The sequence below is a fragment of the Epithele typhae genome, assembly GCF_022376455.1.
Source record: "Epithele typhae strain CBS 203.58 chromosome Unknown BXZ73scaffold_10, whole genome shotgun sequence".
Taxonomy (NCBI): Eukaryota; Fungi; Basidiomycota; class Agaricomycetes; order Polyporales; family Epitheliaceae; genus Epithele; species Epithele typhae.
In genome coordinates, this window is record NW_025954201.1 from 16,568 (window position 1) to 43,587 (window position 27,020).

General features: G+C 59.8%; 7 protein-coding genes across 7 annotated transcripts; 3 read left to right on the forward strand and 4 right to left on the reverse strand.

The window, feature by feature from the left end:
* Positions 1-138: 138 nt before the first annotated feature.
* On the reverse strand, positions 139-951 carry BXZ73DRAFT_98992 (uncharacterized protein; the record flags this gene model as incomplete). Its single annotated transcript, XM_048027856.1, has 3 exons — positions 139-389; positions 568-649; positions 712-951. The coding sequence occupies 3 exons, from the start codon at positions 949-951 to the stop codon at positions 139-141; spliced, it is 573 nt and encodes a 190-aa protein (XP_047880126.1).
* An 867-nt stretch (positions 952-1,818) lies between these two features.
* On the reverse strand, positions 1,819-2,888 carry BXZ73DRAFT_98993 (uncharacterized protein; the record flags this gene model as incomplete). The annotated part of the gene is made up of 4 exons (XM_048027857.1): positions 1,819-2,245; positions 2,298-2,370; positions 2,433-2,690; positions 2,855-2,888. The coding sequence occupies 4 exons, from the start codon at positions 2,886-2,888 to the stop codon at positions 1,819-1,821; spliced, it is 792 nt and encodes a 263-aa protein (XP_047880127.1).
* Positions 2,889-6,500: 3,612 nt separating this feature from the next.
* On the reverse strand, positions 6,501-7,063 carry BXZ73DRAFT_98994 (uncharacterized protein; the record flags this gene model as incomplete). The annotated part of the gene is made up of 2 exons (XM_048027858.1): positions 6,501-6,949; positions 7,015-7,063. The coding sequence occupies 2 exons, from the start codon at positions 7,061-7,063 to the stop codon at positions 6,501-6,503; spliced, it is 498 nt and encodes a 165-aa protein (XP_047880128.1).
* A 3,585-nt stretch (positions 7,064-10,648) lies between these two features.
* On the forward strand, positions 10,649-12,838 carry BXZ73DRAFT_75635 (uncharacterized protein; the record flags this gene model as incomplete). Its single annotated transcript, XM_048022241.1, has 9 exons — positions 10,649-10,697; positions 10,757-10,809; positions 10,865-11,206; positions 11,269-11,532; positions 11,734-12,210; positions 12,269-12,335; positions 12,410-12,471; positions 12,539-12,607; positions 12,671-12,838. The coding sequence occupies 9 exons, from the start codon at positions 10,649-10,651 to the stop codon at positions 12,836-12,838; spliced, it is 1,551 nt and encodes a 516-aa protein (XP_047880129.1).
* A 2,713-nt stretch (positions 12,839-15,551) lies between these two features.
* BXZ73DRAFT_98998 (uncharacterized protein) lies at positions 15,552-19,326 on the reverse strand (the record flags this gene model as incomplete). Its single annotated transcript, XM_048027859.1, has 5 exons — positions 15,552-15,567; positions 15,625-15,635; positions 15,692-15,948; positions 16,014-16,290; positions 17,527-19,326. The coding sequence occupies 5 exons, from the start codon at positions 19,324-19,326 to the stop codon at positions 15,552-15,554; spliced, it is 2,361 nt and encodes a 786-aa protein (XP_047880130.1).
* A 419-nt stretch (positions 19,327-19,745) lies between these two features.
* BXZ73DRAFT_75637 (uncharacterized protein) lies at positions 19,746-21,947 on the forward strand (the record flags this gene model as incomplete). Its single annotated transcript, XM_048022242.1, has 3 exons — positions 19,746-19,848; positions 20,024-20,569; positions 20,686-21,947. The coding sequence occupies 3 exons, from the start codon at positions 19,746-19,748 to the stop codon at positions 21,945-21,947; spliced, it is 1,911 nt and encodes a 636-aa protein (XP_047880131.1).
* Positions 21,948-23,009: 1,062 nt separating this feature from the next.
* On the forward strand, positions 23,010-26,865 carry BXZ73DRAFT_75638 (uncharacterized protein; the record flags this gene model as incomplete). Its single annotated transcript, XM_048022243.1, has 9 exons — positions 23,010-23,058; positions 23,109-23,296; positions 23,357-23,395; positions 23,456-23,582; positions 23,647-23,867; positions 23,989-24,093; positions 24,516-24,563; positions 24,722-24,779; positions 24,902-26,865. The coding sequence occupies 9 exons, from the start codon at positions 23,010-23,012 to the stop codon at positions 26,863-26,865; spliced, it is 2,799 nt and encodes a 932-aa protein (XP_047880132.1).
* Between the last annotated feature and the right edge of the window lie 155 nt (positions 26,866-27,020).

Sequence of the window (27,020 nt, forward strand, 5' to 3'; positions counted from 1 at the left end):
AACGCTTCGAGAACGGGCCAGGCTCGATCGCAGAAGAGGGCTTCGAGAAACGGCATCGAGTACTTGCGGGGGTGGCGAGCGCCATCGTCTGATAACGAGAGAGCGCACGTCCTGTGCGAGTGAGCGACGATGGCTGTCCTAGCAGCTTCCGACCAGGAATGTTATCGGGACGATCCACTCGTCAACTAACTCGCCATCATCGTCACCGGTTTTCGGAACGTCTTCTTCGGGAAGGATGAGAGGTGTGAGATCGGGGGAGAGAGGGACATGTCCAAATAACCATTCCGACTCCCAGTCGAAGGGGATATCCAGCCTGGCATGCTTGGAGCGGGACAGGACGAGCTCGTAGAGTCGTTGGGGCATGTTTGGGGCGAGGAAAGTCCATAGATCTGGCGCAGACCCGATGAGATCGCGCCACGCCCGACAGCCGAGGAGGAGCACCTTACGCCGTCTGTGGGTCCGTTTGGGATCGTCGTCGGCGGGGCGAGGAGTGCAAGTAGAGCGTTGGATATCAGACAAGAGTTAATGGCGCTGAAGGAGGGACGACGAAGCCAGAACTAACGGTACCAAAGAGAAACTGTGCGTTCTGTACGATACGGTCCATCCGCTGTCGCGAATTCGCGGACCTCGACGGTAAGACGTCCGCCTCCTGTGCACACAAACGCGTCAGTATATCGCCATTCATGCGTCCACTTCGCCGTTGGGACTCACCACGGCAGCGCTGGCATGCTCTACGACGGCACCAGACGCGGCGGCGCTGTGCATGGGACCGACGGCCGCGGCGGACCGCGCGGCGACGACAGCGAATGCGGCAACAGCAGCGGAGGGACACACCGCCGCCGTGGCAGCAGACGGGCGCGCGGCGGAAGTCGCGGCCGACAGCGCAAAGTCCTGGTTGGGGTGCACCGCCGTGGCGAAGGCGACAGCAGCGGAGGCGACAGCGGCGGACATGGCAGCATTTGCAGCTTTTGCGGCGGGGGCGGCAGTCGCGGAGAGCACTGCGAGTTGCGGAGGTGATCAGACACGATGGAGGCGGTAGGAAGAGGCAGACGCACGTTGTGGAATCCGTCGTACGATATCCCGGTCGCAAAAGACCTCGGTTCGGGGAGAGTAGCTGCACACTCGGTTGCGGCACACAGCACGGAATCGAGGAGGACTGAGAGGGCGCTAGTGAGGCGCATTGTTGTGCGGTCATCGAGCTCGGTGTTGGAAGTAGTTTTGTCTTGAGAGTGCTTGGTGAGGACTAGTAGTCGAGTCCGTGCCATGCTGGATGCCGTGCAAGTGTCCGTCAATTGTGGGACTTTGCTCCGGGTTACAATCAACCTGAGTGTCCGGGCCGCGTTGACCGTCTTTGCAGCATGGCTCTCGGAGGTTCACATAGCGGAATCGCATGTGCGCGACAGTCGGAGTCATGGGAGAAGGGCCGAATGCAGCTAGGCGCCAGCGCACCGCCCGGGAGCATCGATTAGACGCCTCAACACCATTTCCGCGAGTCCCGCAGTTCGATTCCGGCTCACGTTAATAGCAACAAGCGATGCGTTTGTGAACATTGTGATTCTGAGAGCACTCTACAGAAGCTGGTATACATCACAATGTCCTAAACGCGACCGCGCTGTAATACACAAAGCATAGTTGGCAAATCCCACAAAAGTCCAGGTGTGTAGGCCGCGACAGCACACCTAAATAAAACAAGAGGAAGGGTAGGGAGGGAGGGGCCGCGAGTCTCGGACGGCGAAAACGAGTCTCCAAAGGCGATGGTACAACGCCTCGCCCGCCCGAATCGAAGCGCGGAGCCCCGCTGCTCGCGTCTCTTCTTCCTCAGAAGCCGAATACAACCGCAGCGCCCACGACGAACACCGCAGCGGCGCCGACGCGCCCGTCGACGAACGTGCCCAGCGCGCCCCCCGTCCCCCCGGGGGTCGTACTCGGCTGAGTGGACGAGCCTGAGGTGCTCGCGGGGTTCTTTGAGGTGGTGCCGGTGGAAGGGGCGGAGCTGGTGCCGTTCGAGGTGGGAGGGGCGCTCAGGACGGTCTGGGATGTGGAGGAAGTCACAGACTGGGTGGTCGAGGAGGAGGACGTCACCGAGGTGTTGTGAGAACCAGTAGAGCTGGACGCGGTGCTGGTGCCGTGGTTTCCGGCGGAGCCAGTAATAGAAGTGGAGCTGGTGACACTGGCGGCGGTGGTAGTGGGGTTAGTACTGCCGGGAGAGCTGTCGATGATGGTCGTTCCGGTAGTGGGCGGAAGGCTGACATGGCGTTAGTGCGAACGGTCAATGCATTAGAACCATGAGCGCTCACGAAGTGGTCGAGCTGGGGCCGATCGACGTTGATTCAGAGCGGACCTGGAGGTCATCCACAACGACCGCAGTGACTGGGCAACGCGCATGAAGGTCCGAATCCGGGGACAGGGCGAGGTGGACTGGCATCACGTACCCTGAGCCGCAAGGACAGCCACAGCAAGGACGATGCTGAACGAACGCATGTTTGAGGTGAAGTCAAAAGGGGGTAAAACAGTAGTGTCACGAAGGACGGCGAGGTATGCGTTCGTATCGCGAGCCGGGTGGGGAGGATGGCGGGTAAGAGATGGGCAGGCTGCAACGACGGGCTCGGTATATGAGGGAAACGGCGAGCTGTGCCTTCCCACAAACTGAGTGGTTTCAATCGGCGCGGTCCACGGGATCGCGGGACCGCCTGTAGGATCAAGCAGAGCGGCGCCGCTGCCCACACGTCAACTTCTACTCTGCCTGCCCGAGCATGTGTTGCCTAGGTGCTGCACATCTTCGACGACCCTCTGCGATGACGAGCTCCGAGCAAAAGCCTACCCCATGGCCGCAGAATGAGCCCTGCACACTCACAGAACCTGTGGCACAAGGAGAACAAGGAGAACATGGAAGGCTTCTTTACCCCGCCGCACATCTCGGATCCGTCACGCACTGCTGAGTTTGTCCACCACGGGGAATAATCCCCGTCTCGGTGGCAACACTGTAGCAGGTTTGGGCACAGGGCAACCGGTGATCAATAGCCGCTGATCAAAGTACCATATATACTTACCTAACACATCGGGAAGCTTCCCTGAACCGCATGCAGAGACAAAGCAAAGCCAAACGAGGTTCCAGCTGGAACGGAGACGACTTTGATAACATCGTCACCGCGGTCTGTCTGTTGCCGTGCAGTGATCTGCACCCGAAGATGCGGGGAGAGCTGGCCGGCAGTACAGCGTCTGGGTGGGGCAGTTCAGGTTGCGAATTGACAGCGTGGGGCAGGGGCAATGCAAGGAGGGCAAGGGGATACGAAAGTTCACGCCCGTAAGTGTTCGAGTGTTCATACACTGACAGTACACGCGCAGACGTACTTGCTTACGGCGACGATGTCCGCGTTTCCCGTCGAGTTCGAGGAGTCATCTCCTAGGGAGGCGTAAGACTTTCGCGTAGAATACTAAAGCAGTGTGCACACACCACCTTCCACGGAGGAAATGCGGCGTTCCACTGGTGAAGACGAAAAAACACCGGGGTTGGAACCCCACATCGTCATGAAATAAGCCACTTTATGGGACTTGTTCACACAGGGAGGAACGGAAATCGAGCGGATCCTGGAAATCTGCGCTGCAGAACGCCACGAGCTGCCACGAGTCGGGGGAAGGGAGAAGGGGGAGGAGGAGGAGGAGGAGGCGGGTCATGATTCGCCAGATCGCTCGATATCAAAACCCACACGTGGCAATTACGGCGCCTGCCGAAAGCGATGTCATCGCGCGGCCACCCACTCGAGCGTCTCCTAAAGACTTACTTATGTCCTGAGCTTGCCCTCAGAGCACAACGAGGTGAGTGCCGAGTCATCTGTTAGAAGTCGGCGGCTCGGTCGGGGTCGGACGAGGGGGTAAAGGCAATCGATACCACGCGGTTGGTCCCTATGGGCACCGGGAGGCGAGTACAGACGGACGCGGGGGAGAACGAGGCGGTGGGGAAGGGCAAACGCGTGAGGCGAGTGCGGGACGAGGGGCGGCGGCTATCTACGGGATGACTAAGCGCTGGTACCGTACGACCGAGCTTGCTAAGTATGCGGGCAGATTCCAACAGGCCCCCACAAGCGAGGGCGTATAACGAGCACAAATCGAGGGGAAGACGGTGGTACAAAATGCGAAGGGTCGAGGACGAGGGATCGAGGACGATGGGTCGAGTACGAAGGATCGAGGAAGACGCTGAATCGGTTACGCTGGTTCGAGGACGATGGATCGGTTTACGCTGGTTCGAGTACGATGGGTCGGTTACGCTGGATCGGATACGATGGATCGGGGTTTACGCTGGATCGAGGAGAGACAGGGGCATAGAATCGAATAAACAAAATCAACGTGACGAGGATCGGGGACAGGGGATCAAGACGATGATGCGGGCGACCAGCTACAACCTCAGGAGAGCAAGCGAATCACGATGTCGAGCACGCCAATGACGGCCGGCTAAAGTAACCACAACATGCCGACAGGGGAGCACGGAGGCGAGAAGGGGAAACGAGAAAATGCGCGAGGGGATCGTAAATCAAAACGTACAAATGTCCCGTGAACCTAGTAAGAGACAGCCACAATGGGACTCTCCAAACAACTCCGGAACGGCGCAGGCGGTGGGCCGGGTGCCATGGCTGAGGCGGCGCGCTTCCTGAATGCGGGACTCGACCACGAGGAACACTAGTGGGAGCGGGAGCAGCGGCGGCGGCGGTCGCGGCGCGGGCGGCGGATGCGAGGGCGGTGGAGATGGAGGGGCGATTCTTGCGATAGGAGGTGTGGGGGTCGAAGATCGGCGGGGAGAAAGCGGGATCGGAGGATCGCAAACGGGTCGGGGGTCGAAAGGTGATCGCGGGTCGGAGGGGGCTTCGGATCGTCGAGATCGGATGGCGCGGACAACGAGTAGGCCGGGCGCGGGCGCGGAATGACCTCCGGGCAAGGGTACGCGTTTGTGTTAGAAGTCGGCGGCTCGGTCGGGGTCGGACGAGGGGGTAAAGGCAATCGATACCACGCGGTTGGTCCCTATGGGCACCGGGAGGCGAGTACAGACGGACGCGGGGGAGAACGAGGCGGTGGGGAAGGGCAAACGCGTGAGGCGAGTGCGGGACGAGGGGCGGCGGCTATCTACGGGATGACTAAGCGCTGGTACCGTACGACCGAGCTTGCTAAGTATGCGGGCAGATTCCAACATCATCACCCAATTGTATTCAACCTTCCAGCGAGCGAGTACCGCATACTCCGCGAAGGTTCCGGACTCCGAGCCCCGGTGAATAAGTGGCCGTATCAAGTATTTTTAGTTGACGAGTGAGTGTCTGTAGCGTCGACTGGCGGTGCGGACCGCTTTTTCCACGAACGTTGTGTACACACGAGCCCCGCGTCTCAATATCCTTACCATCGATTGCGCATGCGCATTCCGCTGCGAAGCGTTCATTTTTGTCTCTGGGTGCCTTCAGGTTTTCCGCCGACTCGGCCACCACCTCGTCCGCCTCTTCCTGGTACAGCGTTAGGTCGAAGGCATCCTTGAGCGCAAGCGTTGGACGTGGGCGTGCAGATTGCGCGGAGACTGTGAGCTCCCTATTCGCTTGCGAGACCTGTGAATGTGGGATTACGACACTCTAATGATTGCGCCGCGCAGCTTCCTTGACACCCCCGACGTGAGGCTCGGGCGCGTCTCCCCGCGCCCTTTTCCCAGACCCCTGCGTATTGCATCCGCCACCTACCCATCTCGCGCAGGGCGACAATTTCCGGTCTGACGATTCTCACCATTATAATATGGACTGCCAGGACGTATGGGTGGTTTGTACTGTCGCGCCGCCTGCGGTGCCGTTGATTCCCGTCGGATGCGGTAATCTTCTGTCTTCGGGAGCTATTACAGCCTGCCTGAGCGTTGTCGCAGCTCGTCAAGCAATTCCAAAAACAGGATGCATTCATGAGCCGTCCGGTCGGAACAAAGGGGGATCTATACAATCGTTTGCACCCGCTATTCAATCGGTGATCACTAAGAGCTTCACCAGCGGCCAGGACAGCACGCAAGTCGGAGAGGGAGGACAACGACACGAAAAGCCCTGTGCTCACCAAACGCTATGCCTGAGGGCGTGAGCACTGAGAAGATCTTTTGGCATGTTTTCACGTCAAGCGGAGGGGGAAATCGCTACCTAAGACGACAGCGAGCGTGTATACGGAGGAGGACGAGGGGAGAAACAAGGTCCCGGAGAATGCCGTCGCCATTCGCGCCAAGGCTCCGCGCGGATAGAGCATGCCTCCGCGTGCGTGTCGGGGTCAAGGCAGATTTCAGGGAGTCGATCGAGAGCGAGTGGAAACACTCGAAATCAGGAAAGCATGGGAACCAACGCGCGACGAAGAGTCGACAAACCGTGTGCCATCAATGTCCACGAAAAACAAGGAGCGTATGAAAAGGTCATGACCAGTCCGCGTTGCACATTGGCATCTCCCTCCGCCGTCGTGACACCCGACACCCGCTCCTACCACCCCTCCGCGACAACGGCGCCCTAGAAGCCGAATGCGACGGCAGCCCCGACCGCGAGGATCGCCGCGACCCGGGTCTGGACGTCGATGGACGCACCGGTAAACGCGCTGTTGCTTCCCTCCCCATTGAGCTTGTTCGTGGCGGCGGTAGAGGTAGACGTTGCGTTGACGGGGTTGGTCGATGTCGCGTTAACAGGGTTGGTCGACGTCGCGTTGGCTGGGTTGGTTGACGTCGTGTTGGCTGGGTTGGTCGACGTCGCGTTGACTGGGTTGGTCGACGTCGCGTTGACGGGGTTTGTCGATGTCGCATTGACTGGATTGGTTGACGTCGCATTGACGGGGTTTGTCGATGTCGCATTGACCGGATTGGTCGACGTAGCATTGACGGGGTTGGTCGACGTCGCGTTGGCAGGGTTTGTCGACGTCGCATTGACGAGGTTGATCGACGATTCCGACTTAGCGAGAACGAATGCTACACAGAAAACGAATGTATCCGTCAATATTCGGAGCGACTGATAGTACGAGTCATCAACTCACCTTGAGACGCCGCAAGGATGACAGCAAACAAGGTACCGAAAGACTTCATGGCTGTGGGCGCTGATTAAAGAAGAGAAGGTAGCGGGTCTAGGGAGTGGCCTGAGGAGTGGACCGCGGAGTGGTTAGAGAACTGGCAAGCCCCAGCGTCGCTCACAGGGTTTATATGTACGCTGAGGCTGCTTCTTGCGCCCAAGTCCCTGGTAGCCTTTCGCGGGGATGCATCCCCATCCTGTGACGGAAAAGCACAGCTCTGTTGCCGTACATACATATGCGTGTCGACGTTTATGGAGGCGGTGGGAAGATGGAACTTGCAGCTCGGGCAGCCGGGCCCAAGGGAAAGCTTCCGATACCAGTAAATCGGTCACGTGTCGGTCGCGGCATTCCCCAGCGTAGAGAAGACCCATCAACGACCCTGAGGACCATTGAGGCTTTGTCAGTGCTTCGGGGCATCTTTTCCGACGACGCCCCTTTGCTTCCGCTCTGTGACCTGAGTCCGAATGGTAATTACGCTTGTGGATTACGCCTACCATAGAGGTCTGCTCTCGAGGGGCGCCGTGTCGGCTACACGAGGATGACCAAAAAAGACCTTGTCAGTCACCACTTTCAGGACTACAACTTTCACTGGCCTTTTGCATGTGCCACGAAGACGCCTTTTGTTTTCGAAAGAACGCTTAACTCACTCCATCACCTCCGCGCCGGCCCTTAGTTCCAACCCAGCTCGGAAATACAACCAGAGGAAGAGACGGCTTTGCGGAATGGAGACCTCGGTATGGCACACATCGCCTGACTTACACTTGTGTGTCTGTCTCGAGTCGCCCGCGCTCCCACGAGCACTACGGTCACCTTTGGCCGAACGATGGCAACCCACGTCAGGAAATTACGGCGACAGCACAGGCGAGGGTTGTACTGCGCTCATCACACCCGCACTGCGCAACGCCCATCCGGTCTGTGTACCCATTGAATGTCCCTGCGGCGGAATGGGGCACGTGTGGGAGGTTCAACACGCTCTCCGGTATAGATAACATCGACTGACCACGATATCTCGACGAGCCCGTGCCGGGAGGAAAAGGCGGTACGTGCCCGCCGGCTTAAGTCCGCGACGGCCGAGGCGCAGTGCCGCAGCTTGAGGGGGAGGTCTTCGGAGTGATGGAGAATGCTCCCCCTGCCAGGGACACTGCACATTCAAATTCAGCTCAAACATGGTCCATGAGTGCATCCGCACCTTGTCGACACCAGCTGCCTGTGCGGCCGTCGGGTCGCATCTCAGACCGGTGGCCCGCGCGAGCAAGACCATACGACGACGAGGCTCCCATGCGTCGAGAGTGCAGACGACTCGGCAGCGACGCGAGCCAGCGTCGATGAGTACGTTTGAAGTGCAAGCGAAACCGAGTTCCGATGGATCCATTTGGTCTCTGTCCAGGCAGTACTATTAGTACGCGTCCGCGTCGAAACTCCGTTGTCGTGGGAGTCGAGGTACGGACGCACGGGCGTTGAGTGGGAACAGTATGCCCCCGTTACATGCGGAAGCGCGTCCTGGCGCGCCAGCGAGTCCAGTGGCGCTTTTAGCGCTCGTGTATCTGAAGATGAGCCTGAGGGTCAGCTGAGGCCGCGGTTCGAGAAGGCGATGGCGGAAAGGGGTTGGGTGTTGGAAGAAACAGATATGTGAGACCATCTATGTGGGCGCCGAAAATGAGTCAGCCGCTCCTGGCAAACAGGGCTAGCTCGTGTCCGATGTGGTGGCGTGCCAGAATATTGGGGAGGAAACGATGAAGTCGTCGTGCACCACGGGCACCGAATGGAACGGATGTGAAAGCGGCGTCGGATCTGCCCATGGCAGCGAACGAACGCGGCACATCTGCTTGCGGTCCAAATGAAGTCCGAATGTACGAAGGAGCATCGCTATCACAGGACGTGTACGGGGAGATACTTCCTGAGACTGAAAGTATTCGACTCACCTAAACACACCACGAGCGCTGCTCAAGGAACACGGGTACTCAGCGGCCGAGATGGCGTGGCTCTGCCGAAGCGTGCTAAATCATGCTCTGCGGAGTACCCGACCCGCCATGTCCTGTAATCCAGCCAGAGTGCCCCCCGGTATCATAGGTGGCAGCGCTGCGAGGACAACATTGAGTTCCTGCAGCGACTCCACTCATAAGAAGGATTCCTGAACAAAAACGGGAGTGCGTTCATGTCTGTCACAGCATATTCAAGGCATGTCACTCACTGCTCGAGCTGACTTCAAAAGCCAAGTGGAGGGATGCAGAGTCAGCGCGGTAGCATGTAGGAACGACTGCACAAACTGAGTATCGCCGGCAGCGCAGAGGTTGAAGTCCTCGGTGCTGGCGTCGTGAGAGAGTGGCCGGGGTCTTCGCCGGGCCGGACACGTGGCGACTGCAGAGACGACTCGCAAATCTGCTTGAGCTTGGCCAGACACTTCTTCTCACTTATAACTGGTGCTTGCCTCTATCTGCGTGCTCTGGTATACCAGTCCAGCAAACCCGCCTCTCGCATACGCAGGTCGCCCACGACAACGCTCAACGAGCTTCATCTGGGAGGTGAAGGCCGAAGTCGGCAGCTGCCCTCGAGGACGAACGGATACAAATTGGAACAGTACGCTTCTTCCCATGGACGACCCATGCTTGCCCTCTGCATTCATCCGGCGCCGAGCCCACCGTGCGCCTGGAACCGCAGGGAAACAGAGACGTGGACAAGACTGGCATCAACACCGGTCGAAACCCCGGTGCTCTTTCCCAACGTCCCTGCTTCCTGCGGACTTAAGCTGCTCCGTCCTGGCTTATCGCATCAATCACGGCCGCCGCACAGCGCCAATCCGCCATTCACGCAATGGTATGTCCTCGTCCTGTATACTTCTCGGTCAAGTTTCCTGCTTCATGTCGCTCATGCCCGGATGGTTCCTTGTTTGCGCGGGTACAGACACCGCCGCGCTCGTCTCGGCCGTCCCTGGCGCCACAACGGAAGAGGGTCCGCCACGGCTTCGACGGGGACGCGGCGATGCGGGCATGTAGTGTTCGGCTACATACCCGACTATGGATGGTACGTACCCTACTCAATATCGTTGTTATCAAATTTAATGCGCAGTCATTGGCATACCCAGACTCCGTCTCGTCCGAGGAAGGATGGATGCTCTCCCTCGCCCGGCTTGTCCTTCGTACCCCATCGCCCGGGCCCGACGTCGGCGATCCCGCTTCCAGTTCGCTGTCAAGTGCACCCATGTCGCCGCCGTGGCGAGAAGGAGGACATTGTGCCTGCGTGTTCAGCACCCCAGAGCGTTCATCTGCCCCACTCCCCATGCACTTTCCCTATCCGTGTCGGCCGTCATTCAAACCTCTCGAGAGCGGCGACATCCTCTTGCCTTCGTTCAGGCCCGAGGCCCAGATGCCACGCGTAATCAAAAGGTGCGCTTCCCTGCGCCTGTCTTCTCGTGTTCTCCTTCTGTCGCTAACCGGGACTTGCAAAGATCCATATGCATGGCATTCAATGCGGGAATGTCCCGCTGGCCTTGAAAAAGGCGGGAGGGGGAGGCGCGATGGCCCTCGACCCTCGACCCCCGCTCTTCCTGCCCTCCCGCTCACCCCTTGGATCTGAGTAGGTCACCACCAGGGTTGGATACATCATGCGTCTGTCGAGCGTCGTCTTCATGGGGGCTGTGATGCTCGCGCAAGGTGGGTGCCGTGCTCTGCACTGTACCTTCGCTTTCACTGACCGATCTTGGTCTCTGCAGTGAGCACGCTGGGCGCGTTGCCGGTTCCAAGCGGCGCGCAATCTGTGGAGTCGGTAAGCGGCCCCCTCTCTGAGTGTCCCCACATGCCTACTCACTGCACCTCGTCAGAGCCTCGCCGCCGCCGTCTCGCACTCCGGTGCAGCGACGGTCACGGTCACGGTCACCTCCACCGTCGGCTTCTCCACCTCTACCTCCCACGTGCGCTCGACGAGCTCCTCCGCGAGTGCTGTGCACACCTCTTCCCCGAGCGCTGTGCACACCTCTCCCGCGTCGACGCACTCCGCGCACCCGACGACGCCGTCCGCGGCCAAGCCGACGTCGTCCACCGCGCGCGCGCTCCCCACGTCTTCGACGCATCACCCCGCTCCTCCTGCGTCGAGCGCGGTGCCCTCCGCAGATCTCGCGACCGCAGGCGGGGCGGTTGCCCACCCGGATTCCGCCGCCAGCTCCGTACGTGCACCTCCCACTATCTCTGCATCGTGCGCACGCTGAACCCCTCGCTACCCACACAGACCACCGTTTCGAGCGCGGCGTCCAGGACGACGCTCACCGTGCCCGCAAGCTCTCACCCCTCCTCGTCCGCCTCCGCCTCCGCCTCCTCGGGCGCATCTGCGGCGTCAACGAGCGCGCGGTCGTCGACCGTCGGGAATTCAGGCTCGAGCCCAAGTGCGCAGGCCGACGGGCCGACGCTGCCCAGTGGGACGTTCTTCAACGGGGCCGCATCGCGCGGGCCCGGGATGGTGGCCGCGACGGCGGCGGCGGTTGTCGCGCTGCTGGTGCTTTCCCTCTGAGTGGAGGCTCGTGTAGGGTTCGGACAAGGCTTCGGTATGAGTTCGAAAACATACATATAACACGCTCTTTGCCGCTCGGGGATATACCCTACGTAGACAGCCCTTCTTTGTAGCTTGTGTCGTTGGTGGTGAACACTGTAGACTATCCGTGTCTTTTTGTGCAAATGTATTGCATAAGTAATTCAGCGTCGAGTTCCCCGCCGAGCGGTCGAGAGAGCAGCCGGCCGGGCGCGGCCCGGACTGCCGATGGCCCAGTCCTCCTTCGTCCTCCGGGCGCCGCTCAATATCCTCGATGCTCCCATCGCACCCACGTTCATTTTCTTGCTTGCTTCCGTGTTCTCCGTGGCTGGTTCTGGTGCGGCCTCTCCCCTCACAAACGCCGCTCGTCTGGTTCGCAAACTCTCCGTTCAACAAGCCTCCGGAAGCTCAAGGCAATTGCAAGTCCCACCAGCCCACGAGCATGTCAACGTTCCCGCCATGCTCTCCCCCACGGCGGGCACGTTCGTCGTTGGCACCAATGGCACCTCCGCTACGACACACGTGTGGTTGCACGACACGCCGTTTCTCGCGTGCATGAGCGAGATCCTCCTTCCGGGCAAACTGAGACACCTGCGGCCCGGTCTTGCGCCGCGGGGTCTGGTCCCCACCAAGCTCGTCAACGCCGTCCCCGCTCGCTCGAGTCGCACCTGCACTCGCCCCCCGCCCTCGAAACGTCGCCCAGGAGATCAAGACCGTCGGCATGCGTGTTTTCGCTGCGCTTGTCCTTGCCTTCATGGTGCTCCTCCAAGGTGCGTCCCCCTGTCGTCTGCCCCATAACCCTCCGTTCACACTCTCCTCCTTCTGCGTCCTGCGGGGGCTGCAGCACACTGGGCTGCGTCCGCGAGCGTCCCCATCCTGCGGGTCGGCGTGCCCAAGCTTCCTCTGGTGAGAACCTCCTATCCTCATCCCCCGCAGAACCCTTCCCTCAGTCGCTGTCCCCGTATGGTCTCAGACCGCGCGCGAAGCCGCAGTGCTTGCCCAGCCAGACGAGGTCACGCCCGTGTACCCTCGAGCGGCCGCAGTGAGTGCTCTTACATCATCGTCCCGTCCATCGCGCCCACCCAATCGCGCCGAGTCCCTTCAGCCCCAGCGCCGCACCGTCCAGCCGCGCCTACCACCTCCACCATCACACCACGAATCGCACCCTGAAGACTTCCGGATGGAGGAGCCTGCAGCGTCCGCGCAGGTCTCCGTGCTTGCCGTCGGGGTCATCGCGCTCGTCGTCGTCTTCCACGCTTGCGACTTCCTATGAACGGCCCACGGCATTCCCCGCCTGCGAGCTGCGGCGGCTTTAGGCGGGGAACGGCGAAGGTGCACGCGACCGCCACGAACAAGGTTGCGGCCAGTTTGGCCGTGAAGACCCCAGCCGACCAACGTCTCATGCCTCTGCTCATGGACTGCGAGCTCGACGGGCACCGGGCTCTCATCCCCGTGCCCGTCTTTGCCGTCCCAGCCCCTCAAGGCCTCGTTTACCTGCCGTGGACCCCGCCCACTACTCTCGTACCGAGCCGGCATTGCACGCGCGTTCGCCGCGCAAACACCCATCACGCTCCCCTCACCCCACTGTACCGGTACAATCACTCACGTCTCCCATTGCAATCTGTACACTAGTTCTCCCGCGTGTGGTGCCGTGCCGAAGTCATCCCGGACACGGACTCAAATCGCGACTAGCAGTGGCAAGGAGGGACGAGGCAGCACACGGAGGTGAGGAACTGGCGGGCGCGCGTCAGCGTGTCCTCGGCCTGCGCGCGGCGAGCGTGCGTACCGTCGGGGGCAGTCTGTGGAAGCTCAGCGTGGTCGTCGGGGTCGGCGTGACTTCAGCACGGGCCTCGAGCTCGAGCGGCGCGGGGCTCGCGCGGGCTGGGTCCGAAAGTCAGCGACGACAGTCGACTTCGTGATCAGAACTTGAGCCGTGCTCACCCAGCGCGATGTAGGTCGCGGAGACGAGGAACGCAGAGATGCTGCGGGCGACGCGCATCGTTTGTGAGGTTGGAGGTGGTAGAGTCGACGAACCGGGTGAGGCTTCGGTGCCTTGTCTTCCTTCGCTGGATTGTTCTTTTATCCGTGTACTGTGACTCGGCATGCCCGGCGGGCGAACGACTGTCGCGATGCCTGCGGTGTCGCCGGCAGGCGTTTCTTCCTGCGCCGTGGACACGCCGTCACGTACGCACCGCGTTCCGTCAGTGCTCGCAGTACGCTTGCGCGCGAAACTGTCAGGACGCGGGGCCCGGACGCTCGCTCGGGCGTGCGCACGGATCCGGGGCCGGAGCGACCGTACTCGTGGGCGGGGGTAGGACGATGATGGCGGTGCAGGGTTGGGAGAGATGGAAACTCGGCTCAGGGCTGCTTTTGGTGAACCCAGATCTCCGAATGCGCGGAGTCCTAGGTGACGCGGACCATGTCCGGAAAAGTTGGGCTCTGCGTACCTTGGGGAGATGTTAGAGCTAGGGAGTAACCCAGTTGAGTTCGTCAGTAACAAAAAGCGGCAGGAGACCATTAGATCAAGAATAAGCAAGATATGTAAGATCGCGGAGACACCCGCTCGCTGGTTCAGTGACAAAATTCAACGACCGAAGATGAGCACACCGTGCGGCAACGGAGTTGTGATGGGCAGCAGATAATGACGCTTTTATACGCACTGATCCACAGACAAGTCACCCAGGCATCACTCGCGAATACATGTCACAACAGCAACCGTCCGAGGTGCTCACACATTCATCTGCTGGCTCGAGGTGCGTCGACAGCCTGCCGCGCCCAAACATATAAAGAGTCCACCGGGATGACGACCAGGTTCAAAGACCGAGAGAGTGGAGAAGAATTGAAGACGCTGAGACCCGCGCTCGAGGCAAGCGCTACGATCAGAACGCGTAAATACCTGCCCTGAAGTTAGATTATCTGCTCAGGCTTTATCTAAGCGCCTTCTTCCCAACCTCGTATCCCATGTGAGAGCAAGATGGAATCCACGTCAGCTCTCGACCGACCACCCTCCGAGTCGGGCATGCTTCAGCACAGACAACTAGTAGTGAACCCAGAACTTAGAGGAAATGCAACGACGAGCGTGTGCTGGTTTGACGATGTGCACACGCACATCCGGGGACTGGCGCCGACGAAAGTGAGTGTTCATTCGTAACCTATGCGCGTTCAAGTCTCTCCCCTCTCAGGTCGGGCCGACGACTGCTGTTTGAGATATAGTAACGGAGTCGTCGCAATACATACCTCCTATTTCGCTCCTTCCACGGAATAAGGCATGCGCGTATGCGCCGATTGACTACAACCATGAGGGAGCCTGCCGCAGGACAAAGTGTGCGCGGAGTACCACATCAAATCGACCACAGAGACACTTGAAGTGAGTGATCGAGCCACTCGCCCCGCCAAAGCGCACGCCTCTCTGCCCATGTCACTCAAGCGACGTTGCTGTAGCTTGGTTCAAGAAAAGTATATAAGTCCCGCGAGTGCACGGTGAGTTCCTCAGATGACCCAAATCTCAGAACCTGTACATCGCCTGGGAGAGCGACAAGTCTCCCTGCCACTATTATCCCTGCCGCCATCCTTCCTCCCCTCGCAAACTTCATCGCCTAACCTCTTCTTGTGCCGCTGGAGTTGTCTGGGAACGGCACCGTGCTTGTTGCGCTAGCTCGAGCGAAACTGCACACCTCCGTCACCTTCGCCGCCCTCTACCCCCTTCAAAGACTAAAAGCGCGCTCGCCCGCTGCCCTTCCCTCCAACCTGGGGCAGCCCTAGAGGAACGCCGGGAACGGAGGTCACACCCGGTTGTATCCACTGGGCAGAGCAGTCGCCGTCGGATCCGGGGTTCCAGCGGTAGTGGCTCAAACAGCACGGTCCCTGTTCCAACCATCCAACCCGAACCGACCCCGGATCGATCCACGCAGACCCTCGTTCACTGCGTCTTCACCGATGTGGTCAATGGCATACACCCCGTCGTCGAGGCGCCAAAGCCACCCGAATCACTGGATCAGGAAGCTGGAGGGATCATCGAGTAAGTAAGGCGCTGCGCTGTGATCATGGCGCGATACTTACCTGGTGGTTTCCTAGTCTAGCGGGTGGCTCCAGCCGCCATCCAAACCAATCCCAGACTCCGGCCGACGTGGAAGAACATGGATGGTGCGACGCGCAACACGCTCACGATGAGCCTCGCGGAAGCCACGTCCTCGCCCCCGCTTCCGCCGTCTGCGCGCTCGTCGAAGGCTGTCCTGGGAAGCTGCCGAGCTCCCCTACTGTCTTCGATAACCGACCCCGCACTCAAGGTTGAGTAGGCCACGCTCGACGTCAACATCCCGACGACGAACCATGGCGAATAGTCGTCCACAACCTCAACATACGGGCGGCCGGCGGGCGCGCGTCCTGCGGCACCGTTCAAGGCCGACGGTCAGCACGATACTCCACCGCAAGGACCCGATGGGACTCACCGAGCGACTCGGGACGCGCGCGACCGCGCACGGTAGTGTGGGCGACGGCTTGGGCGTTGATGTGCAACGGTGGCGAAGTCGACTGGGACCGTTCGACAACGACCAGCGGCGATCGAGGACCGCGCACACGCGGGTCGTTGTCGCCGTATGGACGCATGAGGAAGTCGTCAGCGTCCGGTCCGCCGCCCGCGCGACTTCCGATCGGAGGATGCCTCGGCCTGGATTCGCCGCGCGCAGACGACGGATGGATGGTGACGCGACCGACGGTGCCGGAGACCTGGGACGCGCTGAGCGGGGGGAATGGGAGACGTCTTGGGAAGGAGGCGGTCGAATGTGTCGTGGAGCGCCTCGGAGTGCGGGAGCGGGATGGGAGAGGATGTCGAAGAAAGAAAGGAGCGGACGCCACGGGGCTGAAGGGGGTATTTGGTGGTGCTACCGCACAGCGGCAACTGTACGGTGCACGAGAATCTACCGCTCTTCTCCCCTGGTTCTTATACGCCTGCCCGCGCCCACTGTGCTTTGTGTTCTGCGCTCACAGCGTCGTCGTACATGGCGCTCGTGCGCTCGGTGGTGATGCGTGCGAGTGCCTTGCGACGTTGTCTGCGGCCTCATGCGGGACGCGTCTTTTGTTTTCCGACGATCTGAAAAGGAAGGCGTTGTGCCACCACTTGATCCGCACGCCCTGCACCCTCTCGATGTTAGCAACGATTTACGGTGAGTTCGGCCAGAGTTCGGCTGCTTTGTTTTCCGGTGTAGTAGCTGCTCTTAGACTCAGACGCCAACGCGCGTGCACGCACTCCACTGGACCACGCGGCTTTCATCGCGCAGGGGTGTTTGGGGGCCTGACTAGCTTCGCGTGCGGACTCGTCTAGCTACTCTTCCGCCTCCCCTTTTCATCCTTGCTTCATCACATCCTTAATTTTCCGTCTCGCAAACCAGAACGCATGCCTATTCCACGCGCATAGACCCCTCTGCCCTGTCCAGCCCGCGAGCAGATCCATCAAGTGCACATGGCCGAGATCGAGGTTCGACTCAGTGGCAGGAATCGAGGAGTCGTGAACCAGCTCCCCACCTCTTCCGCGGCACCCCGGGCTCGAAACGCTCTCGGTTCGCGCGTACCGTCCCCTCTGTTTGCAACCACACCAGGACGCGGAAGGCGGGTTCTTTGCTTGGGAGCTGCGTCACCTCGGTTTCGTGAGGTCTGGAGGGGCTGGCAGGTCGTGGTCCGTGGGCGCAGTGCTCATCCACCGCAGCACTTGCACGTCGCTGGTGGGTGGTGGGTGGGTAACACACATAACGCATACGGCCGGCATCGCTTCCATGTTGCAGTTAATGATGATAGCATCGTTTTGTACTCAACACCCCCGTTGCTTGTCACCTGCTCGAACGAAACCGAAGCGGTGGCATGTTCGTCAACCCGAAAACCTTGCACATACATAGCGACAGTACTCATAACACTAGATCACCATCGAGATGTCCCCCTGATCCCCCTGAAAACAACCTCTCCCGCCACCAGCTTCTGCAGCTGCGCGATATCTCGTTTCGTATCCCCCCCGTACGCCAACGTAACCTGCTTCGACTCGTCGAATATCACGCCCATCTCCAGGTGCCGGAGCGGCGGCAACCCGCACTCCGCCCGCGCCCGGAAGCAGTCCAACGTCGCCCGCAATATCTCCTGCGCGTCCTGAGCGGACGACTGGTAGACCTCGTAGGTCAGCGACTCGAGCGAAGGGCAGGGCCACCGAGCTCGTTCTGGGGTGAGCGCGTGCAGGAGTGGGACGACGGTGCCTTCGCTGCGGACGCGGATGCATTCGAGGCGCGGGAACGCGCGGAAGATCTCCGGCCACCGGCCGTCGGCGGGGTGCAGCGAATGGACGAAGAATGTGAGCCCTGTGATGGGGAGGTCGCTGAAGTGCGTGAGGATTTCGTCGATGGCGAGCGGGAGGGTGTAGACGCTGCTGACGTCTTTCGTCGGGGTGGCAGCGCGCCACAAGAAGAGGCGTTCCTGCGCGTCCCGGTGCCGGTCGTTGGCGGAGCACCCGGCGATCTCGACGACCCATTGGTTCATGCACAGGTAGACGTCCTGGACGGAGCGAGGGATGGGGAGGGGCATCGTTGCTGGGGCGCGATGGGGGAAAAACGCGTCGACGATACTCAGTGGTGCCGCGTTCGTGGGAGGTTGGTGCCAGTCATTGTTAGTGAGGTCGTAGGAATGGAGGGCATTCGGGAGTGGTGAGAGGGGAAATGCGTTGAGGAGCAACGTCAAGTCGTCGCTATTGTTGGCATTAAGGCTCAAGGATCTCAAGTGAGGTAGCTTGAGGGGTAGATGGAGAGAGGTGTCGGGCGGGAGATCATGGTGTTGGTCTTGGGACGGGTGGAACAAATCCTTGTCGTTCGAACGGCACAGGGTGAGTTCCTCGAGTTGAAGGGCTGAGGAGATGCATATGAGGATATCTCGAAGGGAAGGCCACTGTGTCGCAGGGCCGGTGAGGTGGAGTGACCGGAACCGAGGGAACATCCTCGGTTTGATGGGAAACACCATGGCTGAAAGGCGGAGGTGTTGAAGTCTCGGGAAGTGTGTTTCGGTGAGGCGGAGAATCGCGGAACAGGCGTCAGGAGACTCCGCTCTGGTGAGATCGACGTGCAAGTCGTCGAGCACGGGCCATGTTATACCGCGGAAAAGAGCGTTGAGAAAAGGGGGAGAGTATTGGCCCCGCTCATCGTCATAAAACAAGGACAGAGTGCGTGTCCTGTGTGCCTCGGTGGCGATGGTTGTCCCAGCTGTTTCTGACCAGGTCGCTGGGAAAAACTCTTCGTCGCCGACAAGCCATTCCGGCTCTGAGTCTTCATCATCGTCATCATCGATCTCCGCACCGGAATTTCCCTCGGGAAGGTCAATAGGAGCGAGATCAGGGGAAAGAGGGGGAGGTCCAGAGTAGCGATAATCTGCTTCCCGGTCGAAGGAGATATCCAACGTGGCATGCTTGGAGCGGGACAGGACGAGCTTGAATAGTCGCGCGGGCATGTGTGGGGTGATGAAAGTCCATAGATCAGGCGCAGACTCGATGACATCGCGCCACGCCCGACAGACGAGGAGGAGCACCTTGCGCCGCCTGTGGGTTCGTTTCGGCGGCTGCACGGAGGGGCGTGTGGGTTGGAAGCAGGTGGCGAAAATGCAAACGAGGAGTTCCGTAGGCAGACGGTTGATAGGCGGCGTACTGCTCCAGTCCGTATCCAAATCCAAGAGTATCCGCTCGTGCCCGAGAGCGGTTGAGGATGCTGTTGTGCCCTCCTCCCTGACTCCGTCCACCATCTTGCGAATGCGTCGCCGAATGCCGTCCCGCGTCGGATAGGGTAGTGGGTCGTCTGCGCAGGGGAGAGGCGCACTTGCTGAAATGGGCAAAAACCGGCAAGCACAGATCAGTGGAGGTGGAGGTCGCGGTGGAAAGAGTAGGGAGAGAATTTCTTGACTGTCGCGACAACGCTTGCGGGGTGGCCCGGCCCGCTCTAGTCAAGACCCTGTCAGTCTCTCACGTTTCTCATCTGCAGACTGCTCTTTCCTGCAGCGCGCGGCAGTGCTTGCAGTTGGATACGGCGCTGCGTATTTGAGGTACATAGCGGTTGGTTTCGTCGTTGAAGCCGCGCGTAGGATAAATGAACGCTATACGTATAGGACACGTACGGTACCTGCCAGAGCATCCATCGCTAGTCTGGGTTTCCTATCCTATCCTGATGCTTATACGCCTTGCACCTGCACTCATCGCGTACTTGTCCGTGGTACTCGCGCGCGCGAGCCTCGCGACATCGTCCGGTGTCGATGTCGATGAAGCTGACGGTCGATGCGGCCGAGGCTCGAGCGCTGAGCGAGTGACTGGGGTCCTGGCTAATCCACCCCGCGAGCTGGCTGCTGCACGCTCCTCCTCATGAATCATTCCGTCCATCTATCCGAGTACGTCTTGCCCTGCACCTGATTCAGTTCTTATTGTGACCCGTGACGATCCGCATCTTAGGAAGTATGCCTCTTCCACCTCCAGACAACCTGCCACCCAGTCCAGCACGCGACGAGATTCGTCAACGCATCAGCGAGATCGAGGCCGGAGCCGTCGATGGGCTGACATCCGCTCTGGAAGACGAGCGGCGGGCCCTGTACACCAAGTGGAACAGCACGCTTCCCATTCAAACCCGTCTGCCCATCGAGCTCCTCCTCCGTGTCTTCGCCGCCTGCTTCCAGCCCGCTCGCCCCGTCGATGACGATCCCAAACGGACCCACAGACGGCGCAAGGTGCTCCTCCTCGTCTGTCGGGCGTGGCGCGATCTCATCGAGTCTGCGCCTGATCTATGGACTTTCATCACCACACACATGCCCCGACGACTCTACGAGCTCGTCCTGTCCCGCTGCAAGCATGCCACGCTGGATATCTCCTTCGACCGGGAGTCGGAATGGTTATTTGGGGGTGTCCCTCTCTCCCCCGACCTCGCACCTCTCATCCTTCCCGAAGAAGACGTTCCAAAAACGGTGATGATGAAGACGAGGGGAGCCAGACGGGTGATGGCGAGTTGGTTGACGAGTGGATTGTCCCCGATGATGAGGGTGAATCGTCCTGGTCGGAAGCTGCTGGGAGAGCCATCGTCGCTCACTCGCACAGGATTCGCACTCTATCGTTGTCGGAAGATGGCGCTCTTTACTCCCGCACGTACTCGATGTCGTTTCTCCAAGCCCTCTTCTGCGATAGAACCTGGCCCGCTCTCCAAGCGTTGTGCATCTTCGATGCCGGAGCGGTGAAGGATATTCTCTGCGTCACCTCGAACTTCTTCCCGAACCTTCAGCACCTCCAGCTTGAAGGCGTGATGTTCCCCACTGAGCCGACGATGTTTCCTCGCTTCAGGTCGCTTGACCTCAGCGGTGCAAGGACTCGGCGGCTACCCCTTGAAGACCTTCTCATCTGTCTCTCCTCGGCCCATTACCTTGAAAAACTGTCGCTGAACGTGGACGGTCCTATAATCAGCAACTCACGCGAGGTGGCTCATCCACCCCAACTTCGTCTTCCCTTAGAGCTACCGCATCTGTCCTCTCTGGGAATCGGTTCCAACAGTAACGACGAGATGGTGTTGCTCCTTCACGCCTTCCCTCTCATCAGGTCCCCCACTGCTCTCGACTTTCTGTACATTTCCAACGATGACTGGCGCCAACCTCCCCCAAACACCAACTCAGGCCGCGGTCCCAGCATCGTGGATGCCTTCTTCCCGACTCGCGCACCTGATACGACGCCCATTCCCATCCCCCCTTCCGTGCGCAATCTGTACATCTATCTTCCCATGGAGATCACGGGGTTTTCCACCACCGATCGGTACAGTGGAAAACCTGAGAAAGTCAGACTGTTCACGTGGAGGGCCGAGCCATTCGACGACCACGTCGACGAGGAGGGACCGCAGAACCTCTACGGTCTATCTAACGCCATCGACGACGTCCTCATTTTGTTCCGGCACATCCCCCTCACCCAGCTCACGTTCATCGCCCATGGCCCGTTGCACCCTGCCGATAACCGGTGGGACGAGCTCTTCCGCGCGTTCCCCGCGCTTGAGTACCTCTACGTCGTCGGGGACGGGACTCCCATTGCTTTCCTCCGCGCGCTCATTCCTTCATCCGTCGATGGCGACTCACCTTCACCCTGTACGGCCCTGGAAAGCTTGACGTATATGGTCAACCCGTCGAACGTGGAGGATACGAAGGCAACCTTTGAAGCTACGATCGATTGCCTCCGGGCTCGCGCGATACGAGGGATGCATCCTCTGCGGGAGCTGCATATACATGTGGAGCTGCCGAAGAGGCGTGGTAAGAAGTGGAAAACCCTGGTCGATGTCGAGCCGTACTTGGCGCAGCTGCGCGAGATGGTGTCGGGGGGGTTCGAGTTCTTGGATGTGCACAGTAATTGATGCCTGGCAGTGGCTTCGCTGCGAGTTTGTAATTCAAGACGTAGCTACATTGGCGTCATATCCTATGCAGAATGCAGAACTTTCAAATTCGATGACCTTGCCACAGAAACGCGGCCATTGGTCAAGACTCGGAGCTGAGCGGCGAGGGGAGAGACGACCTCCGACGTCTGGCAGATGCGTTGACGAATGCCATCGCGCATTGAACAGGGTGGTATGTCGAAGAGGCGTACGTGCTGAACACAGACTGAGGCAACTATAGGACAGATCCGAGGAAGTACTTGGTAGTGCCATGATGGTGGCGAAGGTTGTTCATGCCTCGAGATAGCGAGAATGCGCGAGGTCTAGTCTGCGCACGGCCCCGGCCAAGACCCCTGCCACTCCCACACTCGGATTCGGCGCCCAGTGCCACAGCACGCCTTGTCTTCCATCTGCATACATCCACAGGCTGCTCTTCCCTGGAACCCACGCACCGTCGAGGCTCCAGAATGTTTGCCTGCAAGGAGGACCGCTAGGCTGTTGCTCCGCCCGCGTTCGTGTCCCGGTCGCCGTCATGATAGAGTATTCACGCGCGGTGCGTGTAGACTCCCGAGCCCCTTCCGATCTTCCGCATCTTGGAACAAGAACGCTTCGTGTCTAAGATAAGCACGGCTCTCCCAAAAGCTTGGGATCCACAAGGATAGCTCTCCGCTCTCTCGGGCTCTCGGGACCCCGCGGTCGTGGAAAGCGCCGCGAACAAACGCTTTCTCGGACTCTCAGAAGTCTCTCAGCCGACACATATCACGCGGACCCGCCTCCCAGCCCAAGGAGCGGAACGACTTCGGTGCCCTTTCTGGGCAGTCATGACCGTCGCAGAGCCTCTCCGGAGAGTGCTGCGGACTCAAACTCTGTCCATTCGGCTCCGGGCTCTCTTCCACGACATGTCACCGTCTGCTGGGGCTCCTCGACTAGCCAAGGGCGACACAATATGTTTGGCGCCAGAGGGACGGTATAAAGTCCATCACAGGACGCGCACATATGACATCTTCGCTTCTTCTCTCGGCACGACACTACAATACCTGCAAAATGCGTCCAACTCTTTCTTTCTTAATCGCTCTTCTCATCGCCGTCCAAGGTGCGTCTTCCCTCGATGTCGACATCGCTGTAATGTTGATAAGTACGCAGTAATAGCAGTCAGTGCTCGGTCCCTCTCCCCGGTGCTCATCGCACGGAGGCAGGGCGACCGCGGGGGCTCGCACGACGGCCTCGATGAGAACGGTAGCATCGTCAACGACGGCACCGACGATAACGGCTCTGCAATGCACGGCGCTGACGACAATGTCACGGAGTCCATCTCCAACGTAACTACCCAAGTACGCACCGCTCTTGAAATGCCCAACTCCCCGCGCTGACAGTTGGCGCCACATGTACAGTGCCAAACCTCATGCTCGGATATCATGACTTCAATGACCGTGAGTGCCACGGACAACGGATCACATCAATCTCCCACCCGCTGATTTCGCGTTCTCTAGTCTTGTGGAGCAACGAACTCCGCTTGCCTCTGCACCGACACCATCTTCTCCCAGCTCCAGACCTGCGTCGAGTGCGAGACCACCGCCGGCCCTCGCAACGCGACCGAGTCCCAAGACACCCTCCACGGTACGCGTATGCACCCACTTCCCGACGGTACCCTTGTTTCTCACCCGCAACTCGGCACGCCCAGACTTCTCCGAGAATTGCGCAAAGAGCGGCGCGGCGGTTTCCCTCGGCTCGTCCGCCACGCTCGCTCCCACTGGCCCCGCGACGTCGGAGTCGCACAGGGGCTCGGACGACCTCCCGGCCCCGACCGCTGGCCCTTCCTCTTCCTCGTCTTCGCCTTCGTCCGGCGGTGTCCTGTCGCTTGGCGACACGGCCGCGTCCGGCTCTGGGCGTGCTGCCGGTGGGGTGCGCGCGGCGGTGGGAGGCTTGGTTGGAGTCGCGATTGTCGCGGTGTTGATGTGAAGGGCTTTTGAACTTAGTGTGTGTGTATTTATACGCTCCGTGGTACGCTTTCGGTTTCGTGTAGTATACGCGGCGTTACGAGGATGTGGAGGACGTCAATGGACATGAAGCAAGGCTGGACCCTTTGCCGTCATGTGGTTGTAGCGCTGTGTACAGAATTGAAAACATGGTGCGCAGAATTCAAGTGGGAGTCACGGGAAAGCGGAGACCCCGGCCGCCCGCAAGTGCGAGGGAGGATAGCCCGGAGACGTTGGAGAAAAGCGTCGGTCGAGAGATGCCCGCGCAGCCGTGGATAGCTCGGGTGAGGCACATCGATGTCGCACCGTAAGGCGGCAGTCTGGTGGGCAACGTCGTGCCACTCTCGACAGACCTAGGTTGCGTGTGTCCACCCAAAGGAGTAGTAGAGATTTTGAAATTCGTCGGCGAGGATGCCGTCGTCTTCAGCGGCGTCTGCAGCCATCACGGGCTTGAGCATGATGGAGATGTGTGCGAGGAGCTCCTGTGGAAGGGAAGCGACGATGGAGTGGCGAGGAGATGCCATCGTGTGTCTGAACTATCCACAAAGCTGGTAAAAACCACACGTTTCGGTAGATAGGCGAGAAGCCCACGAAGGCGAGGTGGGAAGAGCGAGAGGTCGTTGTGAGGGAACAGTACTTTACGAAGAGTGACCTTATAACTATCCCCGCACGGTGTCCCGCCACCGAAGAAAACGCAGCTCACTGAGACACAGCTGAACCAAGCGCGGATGGGTTGAAGCGTGAGTGCGTTGGTAGTAGTAAACTTGGTGCGATCGCCAGGTCAGGAGGTGCAGGGCCGAGGGTGACTGGGGTCCTACCAGGCCCGCGCTCGTGTGCAGTGTGCACTGTCAACCGGAACGTTACGCGTGTTGTCATTCTCGTTTAACCAGTACTACCTGCGTCGTGTCGCATCCTTTCGCCCTGCAACTCAGCAAAACGATATGCCCCTCCCTACCACAGATGCCCCGCTTTTCTGTCCTACACGCGAAGAAATCCGTCGACGCATTGGCGAGATCGAGGCCGGGGTCGTCGAGAAGCTGGGTGCGAGTGGGCTGACAACCGCTCTGGAGGAGGAAAGGCGGAGACTCTACATGGACTGGAACAGTACGCTCTCCATCAACCGCCTCCCGACCGAGATCCTCCTCCGCTTGTTCGTCGCCTGCTTCCAGCCCGCGCGCCCCGTGTCCGAACTGCCCAAACGGACGCACAGACGGCGCAAGGTGCTCCTCCTTGTCTGCCGGAGGTGGCGCGACCTCATCGAGGCCACGCCCACGCTCTGGTCGTTCATCACCCCTCACATGCCCCCACGGCTCTACACGCTCGTACTCTCGCGTGCGGGAGAGGCGAACGTGGATATCTCATTCGACCGTGAACCGAAGTCTCCGGCATACATGGACATCTCTCTTTCCCCCGACCTCGTACCCCTCTCTCTTCCCCAAGATGATATCCAACAACTCAATGACACCGAAGACTCGGAAGATGACGAAAACGAGGGCGAGGGCGAGGGCGAGGGCGAGGGCGAGGGCGAGGGCGATGAAGACTCACCTGGCAACCTTTCCTCGGAGCCACCGTGGATTGTCGAGGATGGAGACTTCACCTTCTGGTCGGAAGCCGCGGGAATGGCTATCGCCGCTGAGTCGTACAGGACGTGCACTCTTCTTCTGCCAGATGACGAGAACGACCGCTCCTACTCCCTATCATTTCTCAAAATACTTTTCCACGACAGAGCATGGCTCACTCTCGAAGATCTGTTTGTCGATTTCGACGTAGTTGAGTCCCCTGGCCCGGTCGCCAGAATTCTCTGTCTCACCCGGGCACGCTTCCCAAGACTCCAATATCTCAAGCTAAAAGGCATGGTCCTGCCCATCGAGCCGACACTCTTTCCTCTCTTCAGGTCGCTCCACCTCAGCGGTCCTACGATGCAGTGGCCACCTCTCGAGGACCTCCTCATCTGTCTTTCTTCGGCTCGTTATCTCGAAACATTGTCCTTAGAAAAACATGGGTGGGCCCGGGAGGTGTCGCAAGTACCCCACTATCCACCACCCACGTCCCCAGTCCATTTTCCCTTGGAGCTACCCTGTTTGCGCTCCCTGTCCCTACAATCCCACAAGAACGACGACATTATGTTGCTCCTTCGTGCCTTTCCTCTCATCAGGCCCAGCCCTCTTGACTTCCTCTACATCTCGAACGAAGACTGGCGTCAAGTTGCCCCCGATCCCACATCTGGCCGCAGTCTGAGCATCCTTGACGCCTTCTTCCCGACCCGCGCGCCGGACGAAATGCCGATACCGATCCCCCCTTCCCTACGAAAGCTACACATCTTGGTCGCCGAGTTCACGGGTTTTTCCGCAAACGACCGTGACAGTGGAACGCTCGGGGGGACCAGGCTGTTTACTTGGAACGCCTTCCCATTGCAACCTGACGATGACGACATGTACGGTCCATCCAACGCCATCGACGACGTCCTCACGCTTTTCCGGCACACCCCCCTCACCCAACTCAACTTCATCACCTTGAGGTCGGTGCATGCCGCGGACGGCCGGTGGGACGAGGTTCTTAGCACATTCCCTACGCTCGAATACCTTTACCTCTGTGGAGAGGGTACTCCCATCGCCCTCCTGCACGCGCTCACCCCTTCCTCCGATGGCTCCACCGCGCCGTGCCCGGCCCTGGAGAGCTTGCAGTACGATATGACATCAGGGAGCACGGAGGACGCGAAGGCAACCTTGGAGGCGACGATCCACTGCCTCCGCGCACGGGCGGCCTGCGGGATGCGCCCCCTAGGTTCGCTCGACATCTGCACCAACGTGAGGGTGTTGGGGGAGCGCAGTCGTGAGGTGGATGCCAGGTCGTTTCTCGCACAGATGCACGAGATGGTGGCGGGGGAAGTCAAGTTCGAGTATGAGTCCGTCCCAGTGACATGATCATACACCTAGTATACTACATAGTATAATAACTCAGCAGCATGACTCGGAATTTGGCGAACCCCTATTGTCCGGTGTACGCCCGTTGACCTCGTCGAGCCGTCGCGCCCAGCTGGACTCTCATCTCCGAGCTGCAACATGCAAGCAATGTGGAG